This window comes from Aotus nancymaae, unplaced genomic scaffold (assembly GCF_030222135.1).
Source record: "Aotus nancymaae isolate 86718 unplaced genomic scaffold, 86718_ANA_hifiasm-v0.15.2.pri h1tg000062l, whole genome shotgun sequence".
Taxonomy (NCBI): Eukaryota; Metazoa; Chordata; class Mammalia; order Primates; family Aotidae; genus Aotus; species Aotus nancymaae.
The window spans coordinates 41,628,317-41,651,625 of NW_026988476.1; the positions used below are offsets into that span (position 1 = coordinate 41,628,317).

Here is a 23,309-nt window from a genome sequence, read left to right on the forward strand (position 1 = left end):
TTTGCTCTCAAAGGTAATCGATATTACCTTGTCATCTCAATGTTTTAACACAAAGCTTATGTGTATCCATGATTCAAGTGGAGAGATTAAGGAGGTTAAGAAGGATATGAGGATGTTTAAGTTTTGGAAATTCACTGAAGACCTTTTGATTCTCCCTGATATCTGTCCCAAGAAAGATAATTTCTCTTTCATTTCCCTTTAAGAGTTTTACAAGGCTGAGAACTTGTCCTTTAATTCCATGTTTAAATAAGCATTGCAATTACAACAATGTCAATGTACTTAATGCCACAGAACTCTATACTTAAAAATGATGAAAATGGTAAATTTTATGTCACGTATATTTTACACACACACACACACACACACATACACACACACACACACACAAGTTAACTCTTAACTTTCTAGATCTTTGCTTGATAAGAATTCCCAGGAAGGAAAAATAAAAATCAAAGGTAATTTTGCCAAGTACATAATTTACTCAGTTCATCTTTGGAATAAAATGTGTGCTTGTTATGAGTAAAATCTGAATTCCTTTTTCTAAGCAAAAGTTTAGGGAACTCTCAAAACAAGAGCTTTAATAATAGAGAGAAAGGTGGCAGGCAAGTCTCTCATCATGTCAGGGGGTTCAGGACAGGAAAAGAGGGCTCTGGAGAGCAGGAAAGTTGGATAACTACACTGTGCCACACACAGCAGACATCAGTCCAGAAGGTATCCCTTCCGAGGGCTCAGTCTTTTAGTTCTGCACTGATCTTGCCTTAACATCCACTCTTGGTAAAAAGGCCCCAGCTCTCCGTGGGCTTTCAGGAGAGGATTTTCTTCTAGGGGTGCACAACCAATCACCTATGGTGCTTTTTCAAAATTATGTGTCTAGCCCACACTCCCAGAACTTGGATAGTTCCCTTTTTATACAAAAATTTCCCAGTAGTTTTGATACATACACTTGGTTAAGAACCATACATAGCTCTACTGTAACTTCTGGGCTCCTTAATCAGGCTAAGAATGTCATTTTCCTGACCTTGAAGCTGACTGTCACAGTGAAATGTTCTCGTTCTTCCCCTATAACTACATTCCATCAAAATAACTAATGGGGCCAGGTGCAGTGGCTCACACCTGTAATCCTAGCGCCTTGTGAGGCCAGTGTGGGAGAACAGCTTGAGGCTAGGAGTTCAAGACTAGCCTGGGAAACACTGTGTAAACTAACAGTAGTGCCTACAGCTATCTCTGTGAAAAGTAGGAGAAAATGAAATGAAAAGAGAAATCTGAATCTGCTTGTATGTTTATTCTATCAGATTAGAAAGGCAAGAATTTGGCTTTGAAGAGGAAAGGAGAATTTTCCCACCACACTTAAATACTGTACAGATTCTGAGGAATCTGAAGCTGGAAAGCTTCTGTGGATTTGGGAGACTTGAAGGAAGAAAAGAGATCTTAAAAATTCAAGATTTGAGTGCATGTCTGTATTCTTAGAGAACAAGCTTGCCGTATCAAAAGAACATTATATAAAACAGAAAAGAATCTCACCTTTTGGCGCTCCTGTTTCTATATATAGAGTACAGATCCTCTAGAGATATAAGAGGAATTACTTTATTAGGACCTGTAACGCCATGGAAGTACTGCAATTTTATCAGCCACCCTATCCTAACCGATCTGCATCTAAGTTCCTGCTGTGGTTCTCACTGCATATGCTGCTATTAACATTTAGAAGTCAGTACAGACAGAGCCTATCAGGATTCTTGCCAGCAGTTACAGCTGACACAGGCAACTCTGTTTTCATTTAAAGATGGTAATATCAGTGGAATCTGTGAAAATTGATTACTTTTTTCCAGGAAGCCTAATGTTGAGGTACTTTTTAAATGTTTCAGCAGTACATCTCATTACTACTTGACAATCTTAATGTCTTCTATACTTAATAAAGTTTTGATATAAGTTAATATAAATTTGTAGCACAGAAGCACTGGTCACTCTGTAAGCATTTTGTGGGGAGTGTTCCATCTGCATAAAGCTGTTGGCTACAATCACGGTGCAGACATTTAGATTTCTTCTGCTTGGACTTCTTTTTTTTTTTTTTTTTTTAATATATATTTATTTATTGCATTTTAGGTTTTGGGGTACATGTGAAAAACATGCAAGGTTGTTGCATAGGTGCATACGTGGCAGTGTGATTTGCTGCCTTCCTCCCCTTCACCCATATCTGGCATTTCTCCCCATGCTGCTTGGACTTCTTAACAGAGCCTTAATGCAGGCTTCCACAGGATCCCTATTATCAGGTACTAAACATTAATTATGCCTAGTGTTCCACTATTGGAACACTAAGCATGTAGGAGTTTATATCCTCCTGCTCAAGGTCATCACCAAAGTCTGATTTTGTAATTCAAAAACTTGCAACCTCAGGTATAAATGGGCTAATCACATTAACCCTACTGAAGAAAAAGGAGTCTATGCCCCAGACTGACTTTTTTTTTTTAAACAAGTGTTAATAGGTGCTTGGCCATTCTCTCCTTAAAATACTGCTTTGCCTCTGCTCTTATTAGAGTCAAAAGTTCTACTAAAAGACCTACAACCTACCATTGATAATGTGAAATAAATGCTTGGGAAATAGTAATAATGAAGAGTAATTCAACTAAAATTTGTACTGCATTTCTAATAAAGCCAACAGTGAGTCACATGGACCAAGTCACCATGATAGCACATTTCTTCTGTATACAGAGTACATAGGGGATATGGACATTATTCCTACCTGCTCTGTTTCTTGTTTGTACCTATCTGCACGTTCTTCAATGCATTTTTTCTCTGAACGAGTTTGCTCCAGGTCTTTCCGGAGTTTGGCAATTTCTTCCTGCAGACTAAGGACCCGCCCAGTGGCAACTTTCGCCTCCTCTTCACTTAGTTGAAGACGTTCTAAGTCACTTCGTAGTTTCTCAGTCTCAGAGTTGTATATTCCTTCTAGATTGGTCAGTTTCTCCATAAGGCATTTGTAGTCTTTGTTCTTTAAACATACACATAAGTAACAATAAGTAAATATACATATCATCAATGTATTTAGTGGGAAAACCATGCTTATTCATCATATTCATGCTATATCATCATAGCATTGATATAGTATCTAACCAAAATACTAACTACAACATTTGCAATAGCACAACCAATACCTCCTAGGTGACACAAAGTAAAAAACAGGCACAATTAATTCAATTCTGTTTGATGTGGTAAGCAACATAGATATGATTTTTTCATAGTCACAAGGTGAATAACATAGTAAATTCTTAATTTCCTGATTCTTAATTCAGAAATAGGAGAATCTATACTTGTTTCTGAAAACAGATCAAAGTGTTGCTAAAAACTACATACTAGCTTAGTGATGCATAAGAATGATTAATACAGCCTCAAAATCACAAGTTGGCCAGGTGCAGTGGCTCACACCTATAGTCTCAACACTTTGGGAGTCTGAGGCATGAGGATCACAAGATGCCAGGAGTTCAAGACCAGCCTGGGCACATAATGAGACCCTATCTTTACAAAAAAATTAAAAATTAGCCAGACGTGGTGGTGTGCACCTGTAGTCCTAGCTACTTGGGAGGTTGAGGCAGGAGGATCACACGGGCCCAGGAAATCGAGGCTGTAGTGAGCTGTGATTGCACTGCTGCACTTTAGTCTACGTGACGAAATGAGATTCTGTCTTAAAAAACACACACACACACACGTTTCTGACAAATCTTTATGTTTACTAACTCAAAATTTCTCCCTCCCACTCAGAAAATCTTTCATCCCATTTCATTCTGATCCCTGTTTTTCTTTGTTCTCCTTAGCACTTTTATATTCTTAATTAGCTTTATATCATTTACATGTGCTAAAACATTAGTAATTATCTTTAATTAACCAAACTTTTATCTCTGCAACAGATTGCAAGTTGATCAGAAGCATGAACATCTTCCTGATTCTTTTGCTATTTCAATGCTAAACAACTCATCTGTAAAATGAACATACCACATGCAAATAAAAAATTGTAATGGAGCATTACAAAGTATAAAATACAGCATGTCTGGTTTGAGTTGGTGTTTGAAAAATAAATAACACACAATATGATTCTTGGTCATAAAGGTTTGAAGCGTTAGCAGATCTGTGTTCTCAAAAATAATTTCCTGCCAAGCATGGTAGCTCACGCCTTTAATCCCAGTACCTTGGGAGACTGAGGCAGGAGAACTGTTTGAGGCAACAGCCTGGCAACATGAGACTCTGTCTCTAAAAAATAAAAATGTTAGCTAAATGTGGTGGCACATGCTTGTAGTCCCAGATACCCATCAGGCTGAGGTGGAAGGATCACTTTAGCCCAAGAGGTTGAGGCTGCAGTGAGCAGTGACTGTGCCACAGCACTCTAGCCTGGGTGACAGAGTGAGACCCTGTCTCAAATAATTAATAATAATAATAATATTAATAACTTCCTGCCTTAGTTTTTGCAATTGTCATCCACCTTATGAGTTCATAATTATTTCCATGCTCATTATGGAAACAAATACTGTCATAATTTTACTTTTTACTAAGACTGAGGGGTAAAGTCAAAGAAAAACAATGTTGAAAATAATCCCAGTGGATTTCTTAGGGCATAATCCACTCTCAGGGCCCCTTTGTGAAACACACCTGCTCATCAACTTTGCGCTGCAGCTGCATGATCTTGTTCTCCATGCCAATGTGCAGCTTCTTGTAGCGCTCCACTGAGCGAGCCTCAATTTTGAGCTTCTTTAACTCGCGCTTGGCCATCATCCGCCGGAAGCAGCATTGAAGGTAGATGATGGCATGCATGCTCCTCTTGTAGTGTGTGCGGGCCAGCCAGCCCCGCACCCACTTCTGAATGATTACTGCTTTGTGCTCACGGAGTATCTGCAGAAAAGGATAAGGGCAAGCAATGTCAAGACACTGGAATACACTCATGATCATCAACCAATGTTGGGCTAAAAGTCCATATATTACCTAAAGGGAAAGACACAGAGTTGAATTGACAATCTATTATGTAGATTATACATATCACAGATATACGGAGGCCACAAAATTATTTTTTAAAGTGATTTGAAAAGTAGACTTTAGAAGGTAATTTCAGAAACATATAAAAATGTGTTACATGTACATATTATGTGTATAATTCTAAGCAGAATATGGACCTGGAAGCTGTCTAAATAAAAAACACCAGATTACCAAAAGAAAAACAATTTTAAAAAGAAAGAAAAAATACATTAGGTTTCTTATTAGTATATGATTTCTGTTAGCAACAGATGATACTCTATAAAACTATCAGAACCAGGCATCCTATAAACGATGAACTACTAACATAAGAGATTTCCCTGCCGCCCTGACTGTTGATACCACCTCACTATGCATTATTAGGCCTGTGCATGAGGACACGGGGTATGGGCAGCTAACTGACTGGAGAGGCCAACACTTGGGGTGGTATAAAGTTTGTACTGATTCATTGATTTTTTTAAATAGAAACTAAAAAATGACACTCTTGTTTACTACATTTGAGGAATAACATATTAGTGAGAATTTTCCATTGCTATTTCAAATGTAGCAAGGATCCACTTTTGGGATTCAAAGGTAGGAGGGATGGGTCTTTAAAATGAAAGGTAAAAGTAATGAGATGTGAAACAAACTAATCTTACTCTTGATATTATGCTGTATTTCCTACAAAAAAAAAATCATATTTCCCTAAACTTATAAACAGCTTACAACAAAAGGTTGCCTTATAAGATGAATTTCTTGTCACTAAAGAGTAACAAACAGACACCATGTAAACATTTTCTAGGAAAGATGGAGAAGAAATTCTTGAATTTTAAGAAAAGGTAGCCAGGCACAGTGGCTCATGCCTGTAATCTTAGCACTTTGGGAGGCCAAGGTGGGTAGATCACGTAAGGTCAGGAGTTTGAGACCAGCCTGGCCAACATGGTGAACCCCTGTCTCTACTAAAAATACAAAAATTAGCTGAGCATGGTGGCAGATGCCTGTAATCTCAGCTACTCAGGAGGCTGAGGCAGGATAACCACTTGAACTTGGGAGGTGGAGGTTGCAGTGAGCGGAGATCATGTCATTGCACTCCACCCTGGGTGACAAGAGTGAAAAACTCTGTCTTAAAAAAAACAGAAAATAAAAGAAAAGGTAAACTAGAAAAAACTGGCATCTGTAGAATTTTATGTTTATGATTTTATGAAGTAACTCTTACATGATATAAATGATATTTAAATGTTATATACTTAAATCTTATTGGTGATTATTACAAATGGACACAATATACCTCCTGTCAAACTTTTTTTTTTTTGAGATTGAGTTTCACTGTTGTTGCCCAGGATGGAGTGCAATGGCACAATCTCAGCTCACTACAACCTCCACCTCCTGGGTTCAAATGATTCTCCTGCCTCAGCCTCCAGAGTAGCTGGAATTACAGGCATGTGCCACCATGCCTTGCTAATTTTGCATTTTTAGTAGAGACAGGGTTTCATTATGTTGGTCAGGCTGGTCTTGAACTCCTGACCTCAGATGATCCACCCACCTCAGCCTTCCAAAGTGCTGGGATTACAGGCGTGAGCCACCACACCTGGCCCTATCAAACTCTTAAAATGTAAAAAATTTCTGAAAGCATCTAACCACATATAATAGCAGTTTAATAAGATTAAAAGAATAGATCCTATTTTTAGGTTATTGTACCTGAAAAAAGCAATGAATAAAATGTGCCATCCTAGAAGATACATTTAAGAAACAAGTGGTTAACTTTTAAACCATCAAAAACAAAATGAACACAGTTGTTCAGGAAATCTGAGTATGATCTCCTGAATCACCCTGCACTGAGGTTGGGAGTTCTGAACATTCACTGAAAGTCACAGTCCGGAGAGAGGCCTTTGTCTTATCCAGATGACTAAGGAGCAACTGGATGAGCCTTAGTGGTGGCAAATTAAAGACTTTCAGAGTTTAAAACTCAAGCAGCACACAGTGGCAAAGCTATTAGTGCCAATTTTCCTCTTCCATTTGCTTCCCCCACGTAAATTTGGACGTTGGTCCATTTTTGAGATTTTAGTCAAATGGAAACAGCATATAATCAGAGCTTTCATTTTTAATCTCACTTCCATCATGAGTGAGAGAAATTAATCAACACCTGTACTCTCTTTAAGACTCTCCCACATCTCATGAAGGGGAACCTTGGACCTGAAATACAGCTAGAAGGAGCAGTAATGTGATAGCTGTTGGCTTACATGTGAGCAAGCCTCTACGCTGCCACCTCCACCCTGTCCAGTCACAGTGGAAGCCTGAGCTGGCTGGAAACTGCTACTGCTAAACCAATGGCTCAAAACCCAATTCAGATGTTCCTAAGGAGAGTACTGAGGAACATAGGAAGGTTTAACTAGTTTGGTGTATCTGAAAAGCCAACTTCAAACCTCTTCCTTCCCTAAAATCTCATGCTTATATAGAAAGAGTATGAGACCTCATAAAGGAGAGGTGAGCAGAAAGAAAGATGTGGAGTAGCTATCTTCAAAACACAGCTATTAAATACACTCATTCAAACCTCATCAGTTTCAATTTTTTTGTTGTCTAAAATACTTCAAATAAAAAAGTAAAATAAATGAGGCCGGGCGCGGTGGCTCATGCCTGTAATCCCAGCACTTTGGGAGGCCGAGGCGGGTGGATCACGAGGTCAAGAGATCGAGACCATCCTGGTCAACATGGTGAAACCCCGTCTCTACTAAAAAAAAATACAAAAAATTAGCTGGGCATGGTGGTGCGTGCCTGTAATCCCAGCTACTCAGGAGGCTGAGGCAGGAGAATTGCCTGAACCCAAGAGGCGGAGGTTGCGGTGAGCCGAGATCACGCCATTGCACTCCAGCCTGGGTAACAAGAGCGAAACTCCGTCTCAAAAAAAAAAAAAAAAAAAAAAAGTAAAATAAATGAAAAATAAATAAATAGAGCCTAGGTCACACCCATATACTGCCTGTGATAAGAGACCCAAATCACCCTATTAACGCTCCTTCTAATGGTGCTATCCACAGACCTCTAATATCCAGGATTGTATTTGTCACTTATTTGAAATATACTCTATAGGACAGACTCCAAATCTTGCTAAAATGAGAGATAAAAATTGTTCAATGGTCACAGGTGATAATTAAAATTACTCTGGTGACCATGTTAATTATTGCTAGATTTAAGATTATTTGTCAAAAATTTTGGTGCATCATACCTGTCAATACAATTTTAACTGCATTAATGTTATACTTTGTCTCCTCTTGACCATGGAAAATTCTCTCAAGGTTGTCTCATTCTTGAAATAATCTTCAACCTGTTTGTCATATATTCTACCTATTCAGAGTTCTCTGTAGTCATCTAAACGGTGGGCCCCAAGGAAATTAGGTGCTAATCCCTGGAACCTGCAAATGTTAACTTACTCAGAAAAAGGGCCTTTGCAGACATGATTAGGTTAAGGATCTTCAGACGAGAGGATTATCCTGGATTACATGGTAGAACCTAAATGCTATCTGAATTATTCTTATAAGAGGCAGACAGTAGAAAAGAAGTCAGATACACAAAGGAGAAAATGCTGTAAAGACAGAGACAGAGACTGGACTGATGTGGCCACAAGCACAGGAATGCTGGCAGCAACCAGAAGCTGCAAGAGGCAAGGAATGGATTCTTTCCTGGAGCTTCTGGAGGGACAGCAGCCTGATGAAAACTTGATTTTGCCCCAGTGATAATGATTTTGGACTTTTGGTCTCCAGAACTCTGAGAGAATAAATTTTAGTTGTTTTAAGGTACCAAGTTTATGATAATTTATTACAGTAGCCAAAGGAAACTAATTTTTTTTCAAATTATATAAACAAAGAGAAAAAAGAGGTAAATGTTTTTTCCCTATTGTTTTGTTAATAAATATATGTGATTATTTAGAATTTTAAAATGCATTTCAGGCTGGGCATGCACACAGTGGCTCACACCTGTAATCTCAGCACTTTGGGAGGCCATGGTGGGAGGACTGTTTGAGGCCAGGAGTTTGAGGCTGCAGTTGAGCTATGACTGTACCAATGCACCCCAGCCAGGGTGACAGAGCAAGATCCTGTTTCCAAAAAAAAATTTTTTTTTAAATAAATAAACACGCATTTCAATTGCTGGTTGTCTCCATACAGTTCCTATGTTCATCGTAGCCCCTGTGGTACTCTATATAGAAGTGGAATTTGTTTAATGCTAATAGAATGAATAAACAAAGTTGAAAATAATGCCTCACCTTGCGATACCTATTTCTGGCCAAGTAGCCTCGCAAATAAGACTGAAGAACGATAGTGGCAGCTCGTTTAATCTTATACCTCCTGCAGACCACATACATACGCCAGTACTTTTGAATGATAGTTGCTGCCTTGGTTCTGCGCAGAAACTTAGCATAGCTGGCCAAAGAAAATAACAGTGTGTTGTCACTCATCAGAAAAAAAACACAGGAATACATATTATAGAAATGTAAAGAGTGTCACTGTTTTAGGCATTAAAAGTAGTACCTCTATTGTATTATTCTAATAATGTGCATGATAAGTCAACATTTATATTTACTTACATTTGTACAGCAATTTATAGTTTCCCAAAGTTCTTTTTCATTTATTATCTCATTTGAGCCCTCCCTTATCCTGAAAAGTAGGATGGCCCACATTGCCAGATTTTACAAGAAAGTGAAATTCAAAAAAGTTCATTCTTTCTGCAATAGGATCCATTACTATGTCCTCTTTATATAACATACACAGTAACTTCACACTTAGTTATCACCAGCTTTCTTGGATCTAGCCATTACTAATGTACCATATTTTTCCTGAATCTATTAGCGTATAAGTTCATTAATTCATTTCTACTTATACTTCTCAATTAAAATCAACCTAATATGTAATCACACTAAAGTGTAATTCTCTTCAAGACCATCTCAGTTAACTGCTCCCCAAAATTCTTCAGTGTAGTCATTATTAACTAGCTCATATTCATGACTATCTTAATCTATATACAATTTCCTCAAGCTCAATATAAAAATACCAAAAATAAAAATTTTGAGGACATTAAATAGGCAGCAGTTTGTAAATGTTTTGAAGATAAATCTGAATCATTCATAAGGCTGAGTGAATTTTATTCTATTTAGCTGTCCTATGAGTTAATTTGTTGTTCCTTGGAACTAAGAAAAGGTGAGGTGTTATCTTTTCAGTTATGGTGACCACTCAAAACTGTCCTTGGTTGGACAGTGAATTAGATGGGCACCCTAATATGTCACCATGAGACCTACCATCGGGCCTGGTAGCCCCTCACATATCTCTGCACGGTGATGGCTGCCTTCCGCATGCGTAGGTACTTCTTTCTCAGCAGCCACCCTCGGATGGTCTTCTGGATCCGGATGCAGGCAGCCCTCAGTTTGTCTGCTCTTAATTTTTCTAGATAGGCTACTTGACCGGCACGGAAAAAGATCTTTGTCTTACCAAACTGGTATTTGTCCTTGTCCTATTTTTGGAAGAAATTGTATATTCAGAAATAATAATCATATAAATGAAATTTAAAAGAAAAAATGTCTAAAAGCAGAATCGGTAAAGGAATTAATCTATCAGCTAAAACTTGGGCTACGTCACAATTAACTAATGGAACCAGATTTTTAATCCTTTGCAAGTTGAGCAAACAGAAGGGATTTCAAGAAAAACTGCAGTTTAAGAGTTATTTTCCAGAATTATTCTACCTGGAATTATTATCTGAGGCCCAAAACTTGGTTGTGGGTTATAGGCAGCTATTATTTGCTTGTTTGTGTTTTAAACATCTCAAGGAAATGGAGATGCTGACTCTCTCTGACTGACCCAGGCTGTAAGGATTACATCGGGCTGTATATTCCATGAGAAAGCTGAAGGGACAAAAACACCAGTGTGAAGAATAAGGCAGGAAGAAATGCATATGAAATAAAATTAAAAAACCAAAAACCAAAATCCTTGAGTATTCATATTGAGTACATTTCTAAACAGTTATCCCTTGGCTTTATCAATAATATCTGAAAACAAAGTAACAAAACTCCATAAATATGCTTAAAATCCTACAAATTTCAAACTCCTTTTACAGAAATATAATTATTTATATTACATTGTGATTCACCTTATCTAGAAGTATGCAAATCATTAACCATTCCTGCACCAAAGAATGGAATTTATGTATAAGAATCATTACTGTGATCTGAAATTCTTTTTTTTTTTTTTTTTTTGAGTTGGCGTCTCGCTCTGCGTCCCAGGCTGGAGTACAGTGGCGTGATCTTGGCTCACTGCAGCCTCCGCCTTCTGGGTTCAAGTGATTCTCCTGCTTCAGCCTCCTGAGTAGCTGGGATTACAGGCATGGACCACCACGTCCAGCTAATTTTTGTATTTTTAGTGGAGATGGGGTTTCACTATATTGGCCAGCATGACCCAAACTCTGGGCCTCAAGCAGTCTGCCCAAGCCTCCCAAAGTGCTAGGATTACAGGCATAAGCCACCACGCCCAGCCATGTGATCTGAAATTCTAAGTGAAAACAGAGAAAATCATTTTTCCCTATAAGTAGGTATCTCATCATATCTCATACATGATACTCCAAAATCAAAAACATCCACATATAACTAAAAAATCTAAAATTATTTCAATTTTAATCAATAAAATTTACATAGGAACCCTAGCTAGAAAAGTGGTCCTTTCTCCTGAGCTACTTCACACCTCATACCAATCCTGCTTCCATCTTTCAGCCTATGCCTAAATTCCCTGCAAAGCCCTGATTAGGCCTGAAGTGGCCTGGGTGAGGGGACCAGGCATAGGCCTGTTCCTATTTCTGCTCTATATTCCCACCTGAAGCCAGGTTAGAAGGGAATTGGGCCAAACTTGAAAAGCCCCAGTTTTAAAAAAATATTACTGAGGAAGTAGCCTTAGCTCTTTCAAGGAAAAAATATTATTAACAAAAAAGGGGCATTACAAGCAGTCCACAGCTAATAATTATGATCAACTAGCTCAAAGTGAGGTAATCCATCTAGGCTAGTGTTAACAAGTGAAAATATTAAAAAAAAATTTTCATTAATCTTTAATTCTCTAAGACCAAGATCAGTAGTTCTCAAAATGTAGTCCTCAGACAGCACTGGCATCACCCAGGAAACGCAAATTCTTGGGCTCACCTCAGACCTACTGAATCAGAAATTCTAATGATGGGGCCTAGCAATCTGTATTTTAACAAGCATTCCAGGTCACAGTAAAGTTTGAGAACTCTTTAGCCTGAACTGCAAAACTCTCTGTAACACCAACCTACATTTCCTAACCATTTCGCTACTGTCCCATACACAAATCTCACACTGCGAAAAACTGTTTTATGAGCAAATCCTATGCTTACCCTGCTTCTTGCTCCCTCTTATATTATTTTCCTTCCATTTTTACACAGTCTTACCCATTCTCAGGGCCTGATTCAAAACACACCTCTTTCATAAAATCCCTCCTTCCTATAGCTGGACGTCGCTTTGCCTTCCCCTGATTTTTCATTCCACTCATTCAGCATTTGATATAGACACTATGGTTATATATTATACTTGTCTTTAAAATGCATTATTTTCCAAGCAAGACTATATCACCTGAGAACAAGACTTATTTTTCTTTAATCACACAGCATTTAGCCTAGTGTCTTCCAGAAGTACTAGGTACATTTTTATTAATAACACTCAAACTCTCTAAGAAGGATGTGTCTCAAGTGTGGGTCCAGGCCTAAAAAGTCTGCCTCCTGATGGTGGACCATCATCCTCACTAGTTCCAGCATCCTAAACACAGTACCGTGCCCCTTGCCCAACCCACCCCGAAATAATGTGGATTAGTAAAATTTTATACAAAAGTTTCCAGGGCTTTCCAAGGTCAGAACCCCAAGGCCTTCTGCTCAGATGACAGTAAGTGAAATCTTTCTCACCAGTATCAGTTTCTCTAACACATTCTTGCATGTTTGCTTTCTGTCACTCAGCACATCTTTCTGCTTCATTAGGACACGGTAGCGGCTGAAAAATTCTTGGTAAGTCCACCTATAAAAAGAAAACTATCTGAGTTTACTTAAAGAACTAGGAACTTCTCCCATTAGAACCCCTCACATCTGTAAAATGCCAGGCTCACCGTGAGGGGAAACCAGCCGCACTAATTCGGATAGTTTCCAGGACACCGCATGCTCTCAGCTGCTGCACTGCCCTCTTCTCATCAAACCTACACATAAAAATCAAAGCCATAAATTCACAAAGAACTTTGCTTGGCCACAAATTACTCTCCTCAGTCAGGGTGTAAATTCTTTTGTAAGAGCAAAACGGATAAATCAGAAAAGAAAGCAGTCAGAAGGTGGAGCAGTGATCAAAATGGAAAACTATGAGAGAATGGGGAGGAGGTGATAAGCAGTAAAAATAAAGAGCTGTAAACATTACCCAACTCATACTACAAACTCATAAGAAAGTCTGCCTGGCACAGTGGTTCATGCCTGTAATACCAGCATTTTGGGAGGCCCAGGGGGGTGGATCACCTGAGGTCAGAAGTTTGAGACCAGCCTGGCCAACATGGCGAAACCTCAGCTCTACTAAAAATACAAAAATTAGCCAGGCATGGTGGCATACACCTGTAATCCCAGCTACTAGGGAGGCTGAGGCAGGAGAATCACTTGAACCCGGGAAGTGGAGGCTTCAGTGAGCCAAGATCACGCCACTGCACTCCAGCCTGGGCAACAGAGTGAGACTTTGTCTCAACAACAACAAAAAGAAAGTCCACTGAGCATATTTAAAACAACACAACACTCCTTTGCACTTTGCCCATACTCATTTCATAGCATGGCCTGATCAGAAGCTCTCAGAATTCATTAGCTCAGTATACAGAGCTCCCCTGGAATAAAGACTGGCCAATCCTTGAGATTTCTCTAACAGGAAGCACAAATAAAATATTCTCATTTAGTTACATTTTTTAAAAAATTACTACTGTTCTAAACATAGTGTCCACATCAGTGAACAAGATTTTTGTTCTGTATTACATTTTTTATTTATTTCACTCTAGGCAAATGGCATCTTCAAGTTAAACTGGCACTGAAGAGGAAGTAGAAAGGTTTCCCTTCAGCCAAATGATTGCTCCTGTGACTCTTATAGTTGAGCTCTGAGCAATCCATCCAGGCCTCCCCTGTGCTATCTTCTCAGATGTTCTGATGGTGGTGGAAAGATGGGGTTGGTGATAAAGGGCAATGGTTTTGAGGGCTGTCCAGGACACAGGCCCAAGTGTAGCAGCTTCTTCTTGCTTTCCATTTCTTCCAGGAGCCTTCCTAGAAGGACTTCTTGGTGATGAAGCAAAGAGACAGATAGCAGTGCTTCAGAACTGCCCTCCAGTCTAAGGCAGAGTCTTCGTATAGTAGAACTGGCAAGAGGGTAGGGAAAAGGGCACTCATACACTGTGGAGGGTGGGTAGTGGGAGCTATTACCCCCTTTGTAAGTGTGCCTGGTCTTTGCCTTATAAATTCCACTTCTAGAATTACATTACCCCAATGAGATAATCAGACAAATACACAAAAATGTTTGGCACAGGATGTTTATTATAGCATTGCTGGAACAACCTAAATGGCCATCAGTAGGAACTAATTTAAATAAATGATACTATGTCTATACAATTGGATACTCTGCAGCCATTATAATGAGTATGTGAATTTTTATTTACCAACAGGGAAGGTGTTCACAATCTTATTAAGTTAAAAGTAAGGACTAAACAGCAATCATAGCACAAGCCCCCTCCTTTTGTCTCTCTCTCTCTCTCTGTCTCTTTCTCTCTCTCTCTCACACACACACACACACACACACACACACACACACACACACACACACAGCATGGAAGGAAGGGATGATGGTTAATCAAGAACAATGTATACCAGTTAATACCAGGTATCTCTCTGGGTATGACAGATGATTTTTCATTTATTTTTATCTTATTCTGTATTTCCTGAAAACTGTCCTTATAATGTACATGTATTACTTTTAAAATTAGAAAAATATTTGTTTTGTAAAAAAAATCTCCAGAAAGACTGATTCTCCCCTCATACATGGTATCTGAAGCAGGAGAAGGTGCTGGTGAAAACAGACACCCTCTGATGGTTTCAACAGTGGAGAAGCAGCAGGTAAGCATTTGCCAAACAGCCTTGTCCCAGCCAGTGCTGATTCCACCACATGCCCAAATCAACAAAAATCCCAGAGAGATCAACTGAAGCAAATTCAAAACAGAAAACAGAACCAGAATGGTTGGCTGACCTCAGCTTTTCAAATCTTCAGAAGGCTAACTGCTAATTTATTCTCAAATTCTCTAAAGGGAGAAAAACTGAAAAAAAAAAAAATCTACTGACTAGTGGCTTCCCTCTACAAGACATGAAGACTTACCCCAATATTTTTTCCCTATAAAAATGTAAAAAAAATATTGGTTTCTTTGGTTGGTTTGGCACTTCTTATGAGATATACACTTTTTCATTTGGTAGTATAGAAATACTTACGTGAATGGGAACTTGAAGTCATTAGGCTTGATACAGCGCACATAGTGAGGGGTAGTGGCATTGAGTGTCTCCATAAGCAGGTGCAGGGAGTTTCTGAACTGCATGAAAAAGGGGAGAAAGGGGTTTCAAGGTTTTGTCCAAAGTCAAACATGATGTAAAACAATGGAAAATTCTCTTCCTATAACACTAATGGAGATAATTTTGCCACTTATAAACTTGACCCATCTTTAGAAGAGGAGCAGCCACAAAACAAGAATGCTAGGGCTTTTGGTTAAAATTTGCCTAAATTCTACCATTTTAATGCTTACTCTAACTAAATATAAATTCCTATACTCCCACTCCTTTTCCCCAAAGGAAGCTACAGAAACCTGTTATGAGCTCAGTCATATGTAACTAACAATATAACCTTGCTTCAAGGCCATTTAATCATATAAAGTGGGAATTTTGCTCAAGATACTGGAAAACATAGCAGATGACTTAAAAGAGTATATGTAATGAGTGGGAGAATGAGAAAGGATAGGCAGAGAGAGGTTTAAATTAGGGACCTAAGATCAAGACTGGAGGCTGTGGACCTGGGTCAGGCCCTGTTCCTATCTACACCAGGCTCAGGGTCCCATGCACAGGAAAACAAGCTGAGGAGCGCTCAGTCTCCATTCCAAGCCCTAACCCCCTGTTCAGGCACTAAGCATGTATGTAATATTTTCTACTCATAGAAAACATAAGACATCAAAAAAAGGCAAGGGCCCTGTTCTGAAGGAGCTGACTGAGGTACCATACAAATACAGAGACAAAACAAACAGAAAACTAAGCAAGGATGAAGTGGTCTAAGAGAGATGCTATGCACTAGAAGCATTAAGCAGTAGATAAATTATTCTGGGAAAGGCTTATGCAGAGTCACAGGCCTAAAACTGGGTAGAGAAGAGTTTGAGTGGATGGTGGTGTATGATCTCACAGTGAAAGCTCTAGGCTCTCTTCAACTGACAATCTTACCTGGGGGGCTGAAGAGGGAAGATCTAAGATTTCAGATAAGCCAGAAAGGAAGGAGCATGGTGGCAGCAGCTCCCTGAACTCACCTGATGCCCCACTGTTTTCTTGTGCTCTTTGGCCATCTGGCCTGGTCTGCCTTTGGTGGGCTTTGCAGGAGCACGTGTAAGGGGTGTGCGCCCTAAAGAGGTGGCTGAGGTTGGACTGATGGCCTTCTCATCATCTTGAAATAGTTCTGGTAGCATCTTAAACTGAGTCAGAAACAGAATAAGGAAATTACATTCTAAATCAAACTCGAACGTAAACCTTCACAGAAGAAATATTAAAGTTGCAATAGTGACTCCCTTCCTTAAGTAACCACTGTCAGAGTCACACTCCAGAAAGAGTCAGTATCTGTGCTAACAGCCAAGAATGTGAGAGGAAGGTGAGGTACGTGCTATTAAAAAAAATAACATAGAAAAATGCAATAATTCTACAACCATGTTTGGGAGAAAGCAAAGTCAAAACAACTGTACCCAGACTTGAAAACCTAATCCACAGGAAATGACAAATCTAAACATATTAATGGGTTTGAACTATAATTATTTTATGAGAAAAATAGTAACTGAAGTCTTATTACCTCAAAAACACTAGTCCAAGTTTGCAAGTTATTTATCAAGGGTTTACTCACTTGCTTTATTTGTCTACCTACTAACTCAAGTGCTGAGCACAAACTCAAAAACAATCATTAAAAATCTCAGCAGGAAAAGATCATGAACAAATTCTACAATATTATTTTTAAAATTATGAATAATAACTTTTGGAAGATAATTTGGATTATAGAAAAAAAGTTTAAAAAGAGACTTCTAACGAATCCAAAGGAAGATCTTGATGTATGTACATAGCTTTACAACAGTGCCACATCCCATATAAATGAAACCAGTTCTTCTAATTAGTCAAGCTGTATTTGCAACTACAATTATTTATCTAATAACCTTAATACAATCTATTTAATCTTCATAACAATTCCATAAATTAGATGCTGTCATGATTCTACTTTACAGATGACAGATTGGAGGCATAAACTTAGTAGATGAACTGTGCTTCCCCTTATTAATCAGCTATACAGAAAGTAGAGGGTTAAAACTCATTTTAATGGTATTTAGTAGAACTGACATTTAGTGGTATTTAGTCAAGTTGAAATTTATTTATATGCTTCCTGATATTAGATATGGCAACAGAAGATTTCTTTGTGGTGGAAAAATATCAAATAAGACACCTTCTGATAAGTTTATAATTCCTTTTCAAATTGCAAGTTTGGCTAAAGGCTGCAGGAAAAAAAAAAGACAAAACACATACATACACAAACATACTCCACACTGTATTACCACAAAAATAGTTCTACTCAAAACACATAACACAAACATTAATCTTCTAAAATTAGTACTTCCAAGAGAACACATTTACACTATATGATACTGGCTTCTATCAGGTGCAGTGAAATTATGAAGTTCATACTCCTAGATTGTGTTTCAGCAAAGACCAGAAGCAGAGGAAGCCTCCAAGCTATGTTAGATAAATCACACACTGTCCCCACTTCAATAGCAATAATGTTACACAGACTGGCAGTCACTACAAATGATTTGTCAGAATGCATACCCACCTTGTGATGACTAAGGACTTAATAGCAAATTAGAAAACTAAGTAGAATAAAGACAACTGATTAAGGGTACCTCAAGAATGAGAACCTGGCCAGGTGCAGTGGCTCACACCTGTAATCCTAGTACTTTGGGAGGCTGAGGTACAGGGATCCCTTGAGACCAGAAGTTCAAGACCAGCCTGGACAACATGGTGAAATCCCATTTTGACAAAATTTAGCCAGGCATGGTGATGGGCGCCTGTAGTCCCAGCTACTTGAGAGAGTGAGGTGGAAGGATCACCTGAGTCAGGGAGGTCAAGGCTGCAGTGAGCCCTGTGATCATCACATCACTGCACTCCAGCCTGGGTGACAGTGAGACCCTATCTCAAAACAAGAACAAGAATCAGATGAAAACCTGTGAATGTTCTGTTTCAGCTAAATTACTTTAACAAAGCAATAAAACTAGAATTTCATGGTTTTTATCATTATTTATAAATCAAACTAATAAAGATCTTTAACTAAATAATACTTAGAGATTGGCACTGTGGAAATTTTCTCTTACATACCAATCCTGTAAACTATAAACAATTAATGTCCAGTGCCTGTTAGACACTTTAACTCTTATATATTTTTTGAAACAGAGTCTCGCTGTCTCCCAGGCTGGACTACAACGGCACAACTGTGGCTCACTGCAACCTCAACCTTGCAGGTTCAAGTGATCCTCCCACTCAGCTTCCCAAGTAACTGAAACTACAGCCATGTGCCACCATGTCCAGCTATTTTTTGTATTTTTTTGTAGAGGTGGGGTTTTGTCATATTGCTGAGGCTGGTTTTAAACTCCTGGGCTCAAGCAATTTCCTGCTTCAGCCTCCCAAAGTGGGATTACAGGACGAACTACTGCACCTGGTCTCAACCTACTATTTTCTGAAGGCTAAAACTGGGATTTGGTCTTCGTGATCTTTATATTATAATGTTTTTATTCTAAAAACCACAGCCCTGTCTCTTCTAAAAATACAAAATTAACTAGGCGTTGTGGCACATGCCTGTGATCCCAGCTACTCAGGAGGCTGAGGCAAGAGAATTGCTTGAACCCAGGAGGTAGAGGTTGAGGTGGGCTGAGATTGTGCCACTGCACTCCTGCCTGGGCAAGAGAGTAAAACTCTGTCTCAAAAAAAAAAAAAAAAATTCATATACTATTCCACTGAAGTTAAAAGGATTCTCGAGAATAAACTAGAAAAACAAAGACTGCCAGTAAGTAATCTAGAAGAATTCATATGAAAATTTTTAATTTTTAGTTGAATGCCTGAATATTCATTTTGTTGACCTAACTAACTGGCTTCCCACTCTGCTCTCTGCAGGATGAACATGAGCCATGCTCCCCTCCCCATTCTTTCCAGAAGAGGGTCAAGGGACGGAGGCAGGGATCAATCTAATCATCAGTACAGTGTAGCCATCACAACTCTTACCATCTGGAATATTATTTTCCCTCTGGAAAGCAGTGTCTCTAGTATCTATGCCTAAGAAAAATAATTTCAAAGTGCTTTGGGGCCACACCTGGAACTGCACTCAATACGATCCAGAGATCAGTTTCCATCTAGATGGAGTATGTAAGGCCATGTTTCTAGTACCTCCCTTCAAACTGACATGGCAGAAAGACTGTTTCCTCTCATGGCCTCTCACCAAGGCACAAGAGAGTTTAGAACCACTGTGAAGGCAATAATTTCACATCAAACTGAAAGAAACATTGCACAGGGGTTAAAAGCACAGACTCAGCAAGACAGCCTGGATTTTAATTTGGTTTGAAAACTCACTAGCCATGAAGTCTCTGTGTCTCAGGTGCCTTATCCATAAAATAAGAGTCATTAGATGAACTAGCATTTTTAATACATTTAGAACAGGACCTGACATGCAGCTAAATGACTTTGACTAACATACTAAGTACTATATATTTGATAAATTAAAAACTGAAACTAATTTTTGTTAAAAAATCGTTTTTTATTTTTAAAAAGCTAATGCTTTGAATACATCATTGATTAGAGTAAGCCTACCCATAGTTACCTTGCTTGATCTAAGAACTTTAATTTGTTCTTCAAAAACGGTGTCTTTATTCTTTTCGAGAAATCCTTCACACTGGTATTCCACCTGAAAACACATGGAAAAATCTCCTTAACTGATAAAACTTTTGAATAGATATGATATGATCAGCTCTCAGCAAACTGGTACTATCAATCTTTTCTAAGAAACCCCATTCCTGGTAAGAAGTATGTTAACTCTAGAGTAAAACTCCTCAAATATTGTTTTTCCTAGGGAACAGTGGTAGTGCTGAGTAATTGTGACCTAAAAGATTCTCTCAGTTAGTAGGTGAGCAGATTCATAAGTAGATCCTCTTCTCCCATGCTGGCCAAAGAGAGCTCTTCCAAGGATGACACCTTGTATCTCCTTTCAACCTAGGTCATCATCAAGCAGGGGCATTTTTCACTTAGAATAGAAATCACAGCAGGAGAGAGAATCAGAAGGAACAAATGAGTGTCTGATGGGGAAAGAGGTGAAGAGCTGGTGATGGATGAAGGTGAAGGCTGGGGAAATACTGTATGATTTGGTAAACTAAGACTACTTGAGAATGGACTATTTCTTTTCCCAAACTCCAGCAGCTTCAGTTGTCTGCCAGTCGAGGGGCTCAAAGCCTGCATCACACAACCTTTAGGTAGCCCTAGGGTCATCTCAAGGCTTCCAGATGGGATTAAGGCAGACTTAGAAAGTCCTCAATCCCTGAAAAGGACCCTGCAAAGCTTACCCCAAAGCCTACACCACAGTCTCCTTGAAATATAAATTATTCTCATTGCTTGTGATTTGCTTAGTACGGTATACAACTTGTGAAGCAGTAAGACAGTATGCCTTATTAGAAAGGACCCCGTGAATCAATCACAGAGGGATGACACAAGTCCACAATTGCTATTCTGAAACCCTTGAGATCAGCTAAGCCATAGGACTCAGAAATTTTTCAGGCATTTAGAGATGTAGTATGTACATACGCCATTTAAAAAAATATTTCCCCCAGAATGGAAGGCACTAATCTATAACAAAACATATTCATATTTCTACAGTAAAATATGTAAATTTCCAGTCTAACTGGGATAAAGACAGACTATAAATAATCTCATGTTAATTCAGATCAGAGATCAGGTTTAGCTAAATGGGTTATTAAAAAAAACACTTAGTTTGTAGAGTTTCCTGGATCTCAGAATTATAGACTCAAACTTATTTCACAAATATCTCAATTTAGATTAAAGGAAAAGAAAACCAACATGTCAACACTAAAGATCGCTGTCTCTTGAGGCCTAAAGAATGCAAACATCAGCAAAAGAAAAAAGAAGTTATCTCCTATTGATTTTTTTTCCATATTTAAGTATTCCAAAAGAAAAAATGATATAAAGCTTTCTTACTTTGTCAGCAAAATGTTGGATGATGAAAGCTTTGTTTGATAGACGAGGCTTTTCAAAGAGTGCACATTTGTTCAAATGTGTGTTGTACAATTTTTGGGCCCAGGTATCATCTGTGCCTTTAGGCATCTATATTCAGGAAGAAAAGGAAGAAAGAAAACAAGGTAAATCCTGTGATGCTTCTAATGCATCAGCTGTCAAAAGATCTTTTTTTTTTGGCTTTACCTAAGAACTTTAACAATTCAATTTAGGAGCTCATTCCTTCCATATTTCATTGTTAGAGGCCAACAATCAATTACTAATGAAGAGTATGACTGAGACCTTCTAGTGGGCAACCCAGCCCAATCTTGGGGCAGCTCAACCTGCTTATATGAAGAATCATTAAATAAATGTTTTATTTTGTTTTGTTTTTTTAAAAAACAACAAAAGCCAGCCAGGCATGGTGGCTCATGCCTGTAATCCCAGCACTTCGGGAGGCAGAGGCGGGTGGATTACCTGAGGTCAGGAGTTGAAGACTTCAAGACCAGCCTGACCAGAATAGTGAAACCCCGTCTCTACGAAAAATACAAAAAATTAGCCAAGTGTGGTGGCAGGCACCTGTAATCCCAGCTACTAGGGAGGCTGAGGTAGGAGAATCCCTTGAATCCAGGAGGCGGACGGACGTAGCAGTGAGCTGAGGTCGCACCACTGCATTCCAGCCTGGGCAATAAGAGCAAAACTCTATCTCAACAATAACAGCCTCCCAGGTTCACGTTGAAATATCAGGGCTATTATGTATGTTTTAAAAATTCTGTTAAACAAAAAGACAAACATCTCATGTTCTCATTTATTTGTGGGATCTAAAAATTAAAACAATCGAACCCATGAAGATAAGAGAATAGAAAGGTGGTTACCAGAGGCTGGGAAGGGTAGCAGGAGGTTGTGGGGAGGGAAGATGGGGGATGGTTAATAGGTACAAAAAAAATTAGAAAGAATGAATGAGCCCTAGTATTTGATAATAATCTAACTGTACATTTAAGAATAGCTAGGAGTATAATTTGATTGTTTGTAACACAAAAGATAAATGCCTGAGGGGACGGATATCCAATTTTCCATGATGCGATTATTACACATTGCATTCCTGTACCAAAACATCTATGTACCCCCATAAACATAGACAGCAACTAGGTACCCACAAAAATTAAAAATTAATCTGCCAAATAAAGGTAACATCTGGACATAGTGAAATATTTCTATAATTCAGAAAGATATAAAATGGAGAGTAGTCTCCTCTTGCCATTTCCTCCAATGTAATTATTTCTTCCGCTCTCTTTTTTTTTTTTTTTTTTTTTTTTTTTTTGAGACAAGGTTTTACTCTTTTCACCCAGGCTGCAATGCAATGGCACAATCTTGGTTCACTGCAACTTCTGCCACCCAGGGTCAGGTGATTATCCTGGCTCAGCCTCCCGAGTAGTTGCAACAACAGGCACACACCACCATGCCCAGCTAATTTTAATTTTTGTAGATGGGGTTTCACCATGTTGCCCCAGCTGGTCTTGAACTGCTGAGCTCAAATGATCCATCCACCTCAATCTCTCAAAGTGCTGGGATCACAGGTGTTAGCCCACCATGCACGGACTTCTTAACCCTCTTTAAAGGCATGTATGTGAATGGGATAATTCTACACAATCCTTGAATTTTTTTCAGCTTCTCAACAATAGCATTCTCTGCATTATTTATGGCTTCTAGGTTGTTACTGATTTTTTTGTTATTATTAT

General features: G+C 38.7%; 1 protein-coding gene across 4 annotated transcripts in view; it reads right to left on the bottom strand.

Moving 5' to 3' along the window:
* MYO5A (myosin VA) overlaps nucleotides 1-23,309 on the bottom strand; it is a 221,568-nt gene that overhangs the window by 59,906 nt on the left and 138,353 nt on the right. For all 4 annotated transcript variants that reach the window (XM_064365693.1, XM_064365691.1, XM_064365690.1 and 1 more), the window contains exons 13-22: nucleotides 21,556-21,681; nucleotides 20,171-20,254; nucleotides 16,584-16,745; nucleotides 15,511-15,608; nucleotides 13,128-13,214; nucleotides 12,931-13,039; nucleotides 10,277-10,488; nucleotides 9,248-9,404; nucleotides 4,636-4,875; nucleotides 2,738-2,986 (exon numbers count right to left, since the gene is read on the bottom strand). In XM_064365693.1, coding sequence (XP_064221763.1) covers nucleotides 2,738-2,986; nucleotides 4,636-4,875; nucleotides 9,248-9,404; nucleotides 10,277-10,488; nucleotides 12,931-13,039; nucleotides 13,128-13,214; nucleotides 15,511-15,608; nucleotides 16,584-16,745; nucleotides 20,171-20,254; nucleotides 21,556-21,681 — 1,524 coding nt within the window. The remainder of the gene's footprint in view (nucleotides 1-2,737; nucleotides 2,987-4,635; nucleotides 4,876-9,247; nucleotides 9,405-10,276; nucleotides 10,489-12,930; nucleotides 13,040-13,127; nucleotides 13,215-15,510; nucleotides 15,609-16,583; nucleotides 16,746-20,170; nucleotides 20,255-21,555; nucleotides 21,682-23,309) is intronic.